This window comes from Vulpes lagopus, chromosome X (assembly GCF_018345385.1).
Source record: "Vulpes lagopus strain Blue_001 chromosome X, ASM1834538v1, whole genome shotgun sequence".
Taxonomy (NCBI): domain Eukaryota; kingdom Metazoa; phylum Chordata; class Mammalia; order Carnivora; family Canidae; genus Vulpes; species Vulpes lagopus.
Window position 1 is genome coordinate 92321480 of NC_054848.1, and position 13082 is coordinate 92334561.

At 39.5% G+C, this 13082-nt stretch overlaps 1 protein-coding gene across 1 annotated transcript in view; it reads right to left on the reverse strand.

The window, feature by feature from the left end:
• Nucleotides 1-9144: 9144 nt before the first annotated feature.
• The window catches only part of LAMP2 (lysosomal associated membrane protein 2), a 34061-nt gene continuing 30123 nt past the window's right edge, over nucleotides 9145-13082 (reverse strand). The window contains exon 9 of the mRNA XM_041740777.1: nucleotides 9145-9660. Coding sequence (XP_041596711.1) covers nucleotides 9521-9660 — 140 coding nt within the window. The 3' untranslated portion in view covers nucleotides 9145-9520. The remainder of the gene's footprint in view (nucleotides 9661-13082) is intronic.

A 13082-nucleotide genomic window follows, 5' to 3' on the forward strand; every position in this document is an offset into this window, starting at 1 on the left:
AACTGAGTAGGATGACGGAGTGAGCCTTGAGGATAGCTAGGGGAAGACTGTTTCAGGTTAAGTCAGAGCAGGTGCAGGGGCCCTCAGGGGCCTTTGAGAAATAAATAGCAGGAGGGCTGGTCTAGCTGGAGTGGAGTGAGTACGGAAGAGCAGTGGATGAGGTAAGAAGGGGGAGCACTGCAGACAGGGCTGGAAACTTTAAGTATGTGGGTATAGATTTCTTGAAATCCTCTCAAAAACGCCCTAGATCTGAGAGGAGGAACCACATAACGGAGCTCAGGAGCATGTAGCAAGGACTGCTGGGTGTCATGGCTACACTGCACTTAAGGCTGGGAGTTGGCTGGGGGGGGAGGGACGGCATTAATTTAGGCAAAGTGAAGAGAGAGACAGTTCCATTTAGTCTCTTAAACACACTAATGCACAGTTAAAATGATTCACGGTGCAGAACAGTTTGAGGGCAGGATGATGATACGTGATCAGAATAACTAGATGAGGCTCCTCTGGAAAAAAAAGTGACATTCAGGGCTTACCATTACTGATGAGGCACAGCACAAACTGGCCTTGGCTTGATCTTTTGAAAGGCGTGTTGCCACAGCATCCGTCTGCCCCTCAAGTGGGCTGGACAAAACTCAAGTTATTTTAAGAGTATTGAAGAACATTTATAGGATGACCGCAAACAGGATGGAAGAGTACAGAAGACAGATTTCCCTACCCATTTAATATAAGGCATATATTTTTAAATCTATTGTTCCTTAGAAAGCAGAATGCATAGTGGTTAAGAGCATGATCCCTGAAGAAAGTCCATGGTATTTTGATAGGGATTGCATTAAACGTGTAAATTGCCCTGGGTAACATTGACATTTTCACAATATTAATTCTTCCAATTCATGAGCATGGAATATTTTTCCATCTCTTTGTGTCTTCCTCAATTTCTTTCAGAAGTGTTCTGTAGTTTTTAGGGTATAGATCCTTTACCTCTTTGGTTAGGTTTATTCCTAGGTATCTTATGCTTTTGGGTGCAATTGTAAATGGGATTGACTCCGTAATTTCTCTTTCTTCAGTCTCATTGTTAGTGTATAGAAATGCCACTGACTCCTGGGCATTGATTTTGTATCCTGCCACACTGCTGAATTGTTGTATGAATTCTAGCAATCTTGGGGTGGAGTCTTTTGGGTTTTCTATATACAGTATCATGTCATCTGCAAAGAGGGAGAGTTTGACTTCTTCTTTGCCAATTTGAATGCCTTTTATTTCTTCCTGTTGCCTGATTGCTGAGGCTAGGACTTCTGGAACTATGTTGAAGAGCAGTGGTGAGAGTGGACATCCCTGTCGTGTTCCTGATCTTAGGGGAAAGGCTCCCAGTGTTTCCCCATTGAGAATGATATCTGCTGTGGGCTTTTCATAGATGGCTTTTAAGATGCTATGGAATGTTCCCTCTATCCCTACACTCTGAAGAGTTTTGATCAGGAATGGATGCTGTATTTTGTCAAATGCTTTCTCTGCATGTATTGAGAGGATCATATGGTTCTTGTTTTTTCTCTTGTTGATATGATCTATCACATTGATTGCTTTATGAGTGTTGAACCAGCCTTGCATCCCGGGGATAAATCCCACTTGGTCATGGTGAATAATCTTCTTAATGTACTATTGAATCCTATTGGCTAGTATCTTGTTGAGAATTTTTGCATCTGTGTTCACTAGGGATATTGGTCATCTTAAGATTTGTGTGGAATCAGAAAAGACCCCGAATAGCCAGGGGAATTTTAAAAAAGAAAACCAGAGCCAGGTGCATCACAATGCCAGATTTCAGGTTGTACTACAAAGCTGTGGTCATCTAGTCAGTGTGGTACTGGCACAAAAAGAGACACATAGATCAATGGAACAGAATAGAGAATCCAGAAGTGGACCCTCAACTCTATGGTCAACTAATATTCGACAAAGCAGGAAAGACTATCCACTGGAAAAAAGACAGTCTCTTCAATAAATGGTGCTGGGAAAGTTGGACAGCCACGTGCAGAGGAATGAAACTAGACCATTCTCGACACCATACACAAAGATAAACTCAAAATGGATGAAGGATCTAAATGTGAGACAAGAATCCATCAAAATCCTAGAGGAGAACACAGGCAACACCTTTTTTGAACTTGGCCACAGCAACTTCTTGCAAGATACATCCATGAAGGCAAGAGAAACAAAAGCAAAAATGAATTATTGGGACTTCATCAAGATAAAAAGCTTCTGCACAGCAAAAGAAACAGTCAACAAAACTAAAAGACAATCTACAGAATAGGAAAAGATATTTGCAAATGACCTATCAGATAAAGGGTTAGTATCCAAGATCTATAAAGAACTTATTAAACTCAATAGCAAAGAAACAAACATCCAATCATGAAATGGGCAAAAGACATGAACAGAAATCTCACAGAGGAAGATACAGACATGGTCAACAAGCACATGAGAAAATGCTCCGCATCACTGGCCATCAGGGAAATACAAATCAAAACCACAGTGAGATACCACCTCACACCAGTGAGAATGGGGAAAATTAACAAGACAGGAAACAACAAATGTTCAAAGGATGTGGAGAAAGGGGAACCCTCTTGTACTGTTGGTGGGAATGTGAACTGGTGCAGCCACTCTGGAAAACTGTGTGGAGGTTCCTCAAAGAATTAAAAATAGACCTGCCCTACGACCCAGCAATTGCACTGTTGGGGATTTACCCCAAAGATACAGATGCAGTGAAACGCCGCAACACCTGCACGCCAATGTTTCTAGCAGCAATGTCCACAATAGCCAAACTGTGGAAGGAGCCTCGGTGTCCATCGAAAGATGAATGGATAAAGAAGATGTGGTCTATGTATACAATGGAATATTACTCAGCCATTAGAAATGACGAATACCCACCATTTGCTTCGACGTGGATGGAACTGGAGGGTATTATGCTGAGTGAAGTAAGTCAATCAGAGAAAGACAAACATTATATGGTCTCATTCATTTGGGGAATGTAAAAAATAGTGAAAGGCATTAAAGGGAAAAGGAGAGAAAATGAGTAAAAATATCAGTGAGGGTGACAAAACATAAGAGACACCTAACTCTGGGAAACAAACAAGGGGTAGTGGAAAGGGAGGTGGGTGGGGGGGTTGGGGTGACTGGGTGATGGGCACTGAGGGGGGCACTTGGTGGGATGAGCACTGGGTGTTATGCTATATGTCCGCAAATTGAACTCCAATAAATAAATATTATTTATATTATTATAAATATTATATATATACATATAAAGAGCATGATCTCTGAAGGCAGACAGAGATGAGCTCAAATGTCAGTTTTGTCACTTACTTCCTGTGCAACTTTGGTTAAGTAGCCAACCTAGTCACGTCATCTGTGAACTGGGAACCATACCACGCAACCTTAGAGAGGGGCTATGAAAATTAAGTAAAATGATGTGTGTAAAGTGCACAGCTCTGTAACTGCTCACTGCAACTCTAGCTGCTTTTTCATACTAAAAATGCATCGTATTCCAAGATGTCTCCTGTTTCTTATGCATATCTCTTGAAACAAAGGGACTCAAGTTTACACTGCCATCAAAATACATACAGAGAATAAAAGCAAAGAGAAAATAAAATATTTCCTCTCACAGTTCTAAAGAACCACTCTTGTCGCTGCCAATAATCTCCAAGTGCTTCTTTTCCAGGCCCGGTGAGGTACAGAATTGTGAAGTACAGTCAGCAAAGAAGCTAAGAAAGATGGGTTCTACCACAAACCCCCTTGCCAGTCCCTCAAATGCAAGTAAGGCCTTTAAAAAAAAACTTAATATCCATTAAATGTCCAACAATCAGAAAATGAAGCCCTATTACTCAGGAGCTATAGAGAGAACCAATGTTCAATTCCCTCTGCCACCCACAATGCGCCCTATGTAAAAAGAAGTGTGTTGTTATTTCATCCAATGATAGAACATTTGAGCATTAGACTGGGTTATAAAGAATCTAAAGAAATTTGCAGAAAATGGGTAGCTCCGCATCCACCCCTGCCATATTCTCAAGGTCTATCTTGCTCGAAATGGAATGAACTTCAACAATGAGTACAGTTCATCAAGGAAAAACAGACATATGCTGAAAGTACATTTATTAAGAAGCTCTTACATTCGTTAGATTTCCATATTTTATTTTCAATGTTTTCTTGGAATTTTCACGACCACATAGGCTCCCGTATTTGAAGTGTCTGTACTAAAGGTTCCTAATGCCTTCTTCCCGATGGTGCTTGGTTAATTTGCAGACCTATGAAATCATACGATTCCTACTGACAATTCAAAAGACTAGAATTTGAGGAACTTAGATTATACAAATCAATCCAAGCTCTTAAGGCTGAGCACATGGAATAAAAATGAAGTTATCCATAGTGATATGGATTATATAATCTTTATTATCTTTGAATCCACTGGTCTAAAAATCACACATATCAGATTAAACAGAAATAACACAGTATGCTTTATTTTGCAGGTATTGATTAGTTCACTAAATTGATATATCCAAAACTTTAGGTAGCAGCAAGTATCAGTTCTTCCAAAGAAGCTTAGGTGAAAAACTATCCTTTATACCCATGAGTTCAAAGTCCTGTTGTCTGGTTCACTGTTGTACTGACAGAAAAATGAACTCAGTGAGCAAAGCTAACAGAATCCTCAGTTCATAGATTTGGAGCTTCCCATATTTTATTGGAATTAAAGCCACTCTTGTTTTCACCCTCTATGAATATTTTGTATTTTAATCTTTATTCTCAAACGAGAATTAAGCACATTTGCTAATTATCTAAGATAAAGCCATGACACCTAATGAAGAAGTAGTGCTATTAGTCTCCAACCCAGAAGGCAGAAAACTTTTAAGCAAAACCTCTATTTTGAATCCATCTGAATTTCCAGTTCATATACTTTACAAGGTCACAAGCTGAGTTTACACAATCTGGCTTTCCAGACAATCATCTCAAAAATATTTGTTGAAATGAAGCCCCTATTCTTTATGGTGCCATCATTTTGACCAAATAACAAATAAGCAATTGTTTTCAGAGGAGAACATTTTAAAAGAAAACTTTCTTTCTATATTTAGCAAATAGAGGAGAGCCTGAATCTGCAAGTCAGAGCAAGAGAGTTCTAAGGAAGATGCAATTGAGCGATCTGACTCTATGCCATGTTGGAATAGATGCTTTCAAGATGAACATATAGGTAAGACAGTAAAGAAAGATGTTGATGAAGTTTCTTCCTTGTAATAAAATTTTCTAATTCCAGTTATTGGCAAAGAGTTCTGGCATCAGTTAACGGCGGCAACACAGTGGTGAGCATCTGCATTGTGCTGAGAGGTAGATTGGAACTTAATCCTTGGATTTCATAGCAAACTAACTTTATTTAAAGTTTAGGCTCCATTTTTTAATCCATGGGACATTTCTGAAGCAAAGGCAGATCTTTGGAGACTTTTGTTTTTAGTTAGAGACAAAACAGCCTGGTAAAATAAACATCTGCCTTATGCTAATAACAGGTATGCAAAGTAGCCATTTGGGCCCTAGAGAAATAAAACACTGTGCTTCCAAATCAAAGGGCAATTCAACAGCCTAGCCAACCAAGCAGGCCCTGGGATGAATGGTCTCTAGTACCTTACTCCAGAAGCCAGAGCCATTAGAGGTCCCTACAGGGATGTTTCAATTAAGATCAACAAATTTATAGTATAATCCCAGTCTAGCTTTGGCTAGGCAGCCATCTGACTGATGACACTTAGGAACCCACTAGCCTCTAGAGTTAGCACTTGCTGCTGCAAGAAAGAAGAAATCAATACATTGAAAAATGTCAATTAGAATTTATTCATATAGGGAATGGGAGAGTGCAGGAGGCACACAAAGTATAGAAGCTTTTTTTTTTTGGTGGATGAATTCACTTTCTAGACAAGTTAAGGCTCTAAGGAAAAACATTCTAAATCATAACCCTAAAAAAAAATAATCAATCCTATATCAACACTTTAAAAAAAAGCTGAAGATCTTAATTCATCCTTCAGCATAAATATCAAGTCTGAGATAATCAATATATTCCAAACTCCAGAAGGCAAAAAATAAATAAATAAAATGAGAGACATCCTTATTAAAATATAGTTGCCACTAACAGTAATGAAAAAAACAGGCAGACTTTTGCTATTAAGCACAATATTGAGAAGCCATTTCTTTCTCTTTTAAACAGATTTAAACAATTCTGATCAGGAGGTGAGGAAAGGAAGTCTTACTATGAACCAAATTTTATGCTTGCCACCAGTGAAAAGGAATTCAGTATGTTTTTGAATTTATTTCCCCAAGCAAGTTAAATTCTCTAACAGCTTTGATTTTGCAAATACCGTCAAATAAAGTAGCAAAATACAAGTAGCAGCAACAGAAAATTATTCTTCAGTAGAAATGCTTTCATAATTGAATCCAGAGGCTTAAAATCATTTTTTACTCAAAAACATAGTCTAAGCCACAATTTTTCTTCCAATTACACTTTAACAAAGGAAGAAAAAATAGAAAAAAAAAAGAAATTGGTCCTAATACATTTTTGTCTTAAATAAGCGCTACTCATGCCCAAGTTAGCTAGCAATTCACTGAGGTCAGTCTGCATAGCTTAAACAATCCATCGCATAGCATTTCCTGGCATCTAGCCAATGGAAATGTAACTTCTGATGGCAAAAAAAAAGCACTAGGTTTAATTGATTACACAGATTGATAACCAGTACGACTTTTCCTCCTTCCAATCATATAGGAGATAAAGACAACAATTATAAGGAAGCCCAAGGCCACACCCACTGCAACAGGAATAAGAAAGTTGAGGTCAGAGTCAGCAGAACATTCTTCAGCTGTTAGAAAAGAACAGACAGAGAGCAAGGAAGTTAGTAAAGAATGCAATTAAGCAGAAACAAGCCAACAAGAAACAAGCATTTTGAAAATGAACACAGATTAGTCTTTAATAGCATTACCTCCATGTCCCTATTTTCTCCATATCCACCCAAATACATGTACGGAACCCATCCTCCTCTATCTCTCATTATCATGTAATCTCAAATCACACCTAATTCCTCAGTACAAAAGGCAGAAGTTAATGGACGAACCAGGAAACATGTGGGCTTGCCTAACATGGGAAGATTTTATGTTTAATTGTCTAATGGCACCAGGGAAAAGAGGTATCATCTACCCTTAACACACCACCTGTGTATTTTCCCACTCCCTTTCTCCCTTGCCATCACTATCATCACTATATAAATGAGAATTCGGTATGAGTAATAAAATTTAAGCTAAAAAGGACTTAGGATCAAGAAAATGCAGTATAATTTTTTTCTCCATAAGGGCATTAGGTAGTTGTCAGGTTATATACGATTATTTGTAGCTGAGCAGTGGCCTGGAAGAATAATAAAATCCAACACGTCGTAGTCCATTCTGGGACCACTAAGAAGGCAGTCTGCATGTAGATTTTGAGCTTTGGACTCAGATCGAACCGAGCTGGGATCTTGGCTACTTCCATAACCAGCTAAAGGACCTTCATCAAGTGATTTAAACCGGGCCTCACTTTCCTTATCTGTAAAAGGGGGATAATGATACCTGGACTTAAGCTATTTGAGGATTAAATACAATTATATTTCTAAAGCATCTGACACACAGCAGGTGGCCAACAAGTGTTAATTCCTTCCTCCTTTCCCCCCAGGTCTGTGATCCCATTCAGGGTTTAGGTTTTAAAGAAGCAGAGATCAAAAGCCAATATTCAGGACTTTCAAAAAATACTTTAAGTTGACATCAGGTGTTAGGTACTGAAAGTAGTTAGTACAGAATCTCAAAGTACCCCCTTATGATCTCATAATTGCATGTTTAAACTATTTTGACTAGTGAGTAGATTTCCTTGGGACAACTGCTACCAAAATGCTAATAATGGTTTTGTGGCCCACCAGATATATAACCTCAGTGAAGTCACCCCCTTTTCTGTGAAATTACAGGGTTAGAGTTGATAATCTTTAACACTCTTTCCAAGTATAAGCCCTAATGCAATTAACAAGATGTGATAGTTGGTCTGATTTATGATTGAGTGATAACTTTGCACTTTCTCCTCTAATTTTATCTTTTGCTCCTTTTGCACTTTAGTCATTCATTAAAAACACAAAACAAAACGAAAAACAAAAAACAGTTGCTGAGGTTCCGAGTATAGGAATTTCAGTAATAACCATAGTCTTTATTGGAAGGATTCAGTGCATTTCACAGAAAGCCTTCAGAGACAGATAGCTGGGTACTAAGATGCTGTAATCAGTGAGTTACAGAAATTCTGAACAAGTCAATATATTCACAAAATGAATTAATAAAATAATCACTTCAGTGTGAAAGTCTGCCCCAGTCCACTGATGAAGGAGCTTCTTCTTATTTGTCTATACATTCAATATCTGAACTGCACTTAGGACAAGGGGTATGTTTCAATAGGAGCTGATTATCTAGCTCATTTTAATGCCAACAGCTTCTCTCTACTCCGCCCCCCCATCTATACTCTGCCCCACGGGGGCCTTCTTGAAGAAGCAAGAGCCTACTTGCTATGCTTCACTGCCTCCCTTCTGAGATTGCTGTTAGCTTACATTTCATAAGTACCAGTCTGATGACAACACTAAATAGATTTTAATGCTCTAGAGATCAACAAGATGAGGTAGAGAAACACAACACAATCTGTCCTAATTAGTTCATAGAATATTTCTATCTTTCAATGCTAATCAGGCATCCAAAGAAGAGAAAAACACAAGGAAAAAAAAAAGGCAAGTGGTTAAATATGCTGGAGTCTTTTCAGTCTCTATTGCTGAAAAAGAAACAATTTTTCTAAAACTCTAATTCTGAAGCCAGTTTAAGTTCTGTTGTGGCCTCTTGGGTCTGTTTTTTACCTAGGGAAAAAAATCACAAGCGTGAGACAGTGAGTCCATCCTTAAATTGAAAAAGAAAGCAGCAAAAGTCACATAACCTCAAAAAATGTTGATGGTCCTGAGGACATTCAACTGAAAACCAAGTTTGAGCGTATCTGATGGGCATTTATGTCACATCGATATTTATTTAATGAACTATATGCGAAAGTACTGTGATGAGTTGAAATCAAGATAGTTCTTATACATTAAAACAGAACACTGGTAGTGAAACAAAATTTATTAATTCCATTAAGAGGCAACTACATATTTTTTTCTTATAATGGCCACATTAATAAGCTTAAGGCATCTCAGGTTAGGATCAAAATTTGGCTGAGGCTTCTTAGGCTAGACCTTAACACACCACACACCGATTATTTTAACCAGTCTGTCTTCAGGACCAGTGAATACAGTATTTAATTTTAAGCTGATAAAAGAGAACGGTTTTTATTAATAGAGACTTAATATCAAAATGCTGGGACTGATTTAAGAATTAAAGTTTCAACATATCAATCTTAAAGAGCAACGTGTTTCAAAATTGAGAGGCAAGAAAAATCTTATGTGCATGTATTTCTTTATAATTGATTGGACTGCAGGTCCTAAAATTGCTCATATCCAGCGTGATGGCGCTTGAGACCGATAAAGTAAGCCAGCAACACTAGAATAAGTACTCCTGCCAAGGCCGCTCCCACCGCTATGGGCACGAGGAAGTTGTCGTCATCGGCACTGCAGTCTTGAGCTAGACGTGGAGAAAGGACAATTGAGAACAGAAAACAATGACAAAATGTCAAAGCCGCAAATGTTAAGTTAAAATGGCACCACTCCCTAACACACGTTTGTCTTTTACACCAAGGGAACGCATCACTGGCATTCCTTATCAGCAAAGGAGAGGTTCCACCAAAGTCATCCTCCAAATAACCAAGTCATATGCTTGCTTTCAGGGACTTCCCTCCCCCCGCCCCCCCCCAAATATAGGCATTTTGTATGAGAGACATATAAACTGATCTCCTACTTCCCAGATTTCCTAAACAGAAGGATAAATATCATTAATCTTTCCATGATGCTCAGGCTGTGAGCTTCTAGGGGCAAACTGCTATCAAGTGGCAGCAGCGCCACGCCTGGAAGCCTGCGCATTGTGAGGCACTACTGAAATGAAGCACGTGAACAACGATACAAAGCAGACAGGCAAACTCCAGGCGCGGCAAGCCGGGGCCGGTAGTGGAAAGAAGAGAGAGGCGGGCCCTTGACGGCATAACTGTTTGCATCCAGTGAGTCAGATGAGAAAAGCAGGGGTCAGAATTTCGAAATGTGCCGTAACGGGGTGCAGGCGACACACCGAGCATCACAGCAGTATTCCAGGGGCACACCCAACTCAGCCTTGTTACACAAGACACACATCCGTTGAAAGTGGTGACACTGGAGCTGAGCTGTGAAGGCCGAGTAGGAATTAACCACGCAGGTAATGGGGGAAGGGCATTGAGGGTCTAGGAAACAGCAGGGACAGATGTATGGGGGCCAACGGGACAAGGCGGCACCCCAGGGGAAATGCGGGCAGGCTGGCAGAGCTAGGGTGGCTCGACAGGCACTCCTGGCTGGAAAAGAGGGGGAAAAAGGGTACTAGGGCCCCTCACAGAGGCACTGTCTGCTCTAGGTAGTTGCGCCTTATCCTGATGGAAGGAAACATGAGGACGGTGGGACTTTTGGCAGGGTATCTGTTTTAGAAGTTATGGCAAATGGAAGACTGGAAGTGAGGAGGCGTCTCTATTGCTAGAGGCCAAAAGACCAACAGCAGGGTCCCGAACTGGGTGAACAAGGTGCGGATGCAGAAAGGGACAGACTGGAGAGCCAATGAGAAGGCAGGACTGACCGAATGGTTATGGAGGTGTGGCAGGAAGTAATAAAAAGGCTTCCAATTCCCCACTTGGATCAGGTGACACAGGTGCCATTCCCATCATGATAGGGAAGACGGGAGAAAAGACACCTGCATTCAGTTTTGGTTTGTAGTTATTTTCGCGTGTTGGGGCAGGGGAAGGGTGGGGAGGGATATGTGGGAGGAGACATGCAGTTTTGGGCCTTCTGGGCTTCAGATGCCTGTGTCCCAACCAAGTGGTTGAGGAACCTAAGTGGTAGTGAAAACCAGGGACACGTTTATTTCTCAGCAAGGGCAAACAATTTTAAAAGGATCAGAGCCAAAACCCTTGGGAACACTCAGATTTGAGGAATAAAGGAGCAAGAAAAAGAAAAAGGAAAGGCAGGTAGACAATGGTGCCACAGAAGCCAAGGAAGGAAACAGTTTCGATCAGAACAGAGAACAGTAAATATTACAGAAGCCTATCGGATCTAGCGACTAGAGGGTACGGCTGTGAGTCAAATTGCTGTCGGTTTAGGAACGATGGAAAGTGATCGGTTAGGAGATCAAGAACGTGAGATGGGGAACATTCAGTAGTGATTCCGAGAAGTTTAGAAGACACGAGGGAGGGAGTTAGAAGACGAACAACATGGTCAAGAAATGGTATCTTTGGAGTGGAAGAGACTTAAATGCATTGGTGGAATGAAGGCAAGAGCCTCAAACAACGACTGTAGATAACGTACAAGGTGTCCCAGGAGGCTGGTGAAATGGGATTTCAGAAGCATGGACTGGGAAAAGCCACCTCACTGAGAGTGGAGAGGAGGGAAGGGGTGGTGCGTGCAAACGAGGTATATCTGCAGAGGGAAGGCAGCCGGGATGTTGAACCACCACTTGTTTCCCATTTCCTTGCCTCTTGTTGCACTAGTTCTCCTCCTAGCTTGCAGTCTACTGGGGATTGATAAATCAGATAATTGCGGTTATTAGAATTGTGTCAAAATAAAGAATGAATAGGCTGCTAGGCAATTTTGATTGTGCCCACATTTAAGAAATGTGCCAGGCTTTAGCTAGCCTCTGGGGCAATAACTGGGAACAAGATGCAATCCTGAAGTTTATGGACTTTATGATACCGGCTTTGGCTGCCAGCTCAATGATCTTTTTTACTTGTTTCTTGGTTTTGTTAGAAATCCAGATAGCTGAGATTGCCAGAAATGACTTGGGAATACACGGTGTGAAGAGCACCCAGTTAGCGACTCCTCCCCTTCAATTTCCCAATTACCACCTGGCATATAAACTATTAGGTGACACGAACCATAAAGTATTATGCCTTGGATTTAATATAACTTGGTTTTTAAAAAATTCATTAGTAGATTAATTTCTTATTCTGGCAACGGATTCATACTCCTCTCTTCCCTAAATTGGGTATTTGACCTAGTACTGAAACGACTTTCATAAATACTGCCAATAAGGCTTTCATGTAAGACAAATATTCCCAGAGTAGATCAAAAAGGCAATTCCACTAATACAAAGATCTTTCTAGATGCTGTCACTTACTTAAAATGCTCTCAATTAGTATGTGAAGTATTAATTTATAATAACTATTGATTTTATGAATTCAACCTTTAAAAGTTCTTTAGATAATGGAAAGAAATTTTGGAAAACAGTGATTTTAATAGGAACACATCCTGAAGAAAAGAAAAATCTCATTCTATAGAAGTCATTTCGACCTGATTTATTTGCATAATATACACTTGAGACCATACTGAAAATATTTCTGGGGAAAAGAACAGTGTATTTGTGGAAGAGCTTAATAGTTAATTACAGAAGCATGAAGATTTTTAAAGATAAAGTTTTGTGGCCACTGAAATTTCAATGAAAAGTTTCACGTAGATTAAAAATACTATTAATCCTCAATTATCTGTTAGCTCAAACTTTTCAAATACAATTTTCAGTGTGAGTTGGAAAGCTGAGATATACATTTGTAATGAAATATAAAACGAACTCATCCTAAAAACCAATTGTGTCAAAATTTCTCTTTGGAACAATCAGTATGAAGAATCATATTCTTATGTGACATCTTATTATATACCTTTTAGATCTACAAACTGTTTGAAGTATATCACATGAATCTGAAGATACCTGAAGCTATTCAGTATTACCCAAACATGTCTATACTAGTTTCAAAAACAAGATGTGGTAATTATTGATGCCGAAAGTTAGTGACCCAGAGTAAAAGAGATGGGTGGGGAGAGAATGAGCCTAAGACAATATAACCTTATCTACTTAAAGAAATTAAGATGAAATGCTATTATCTT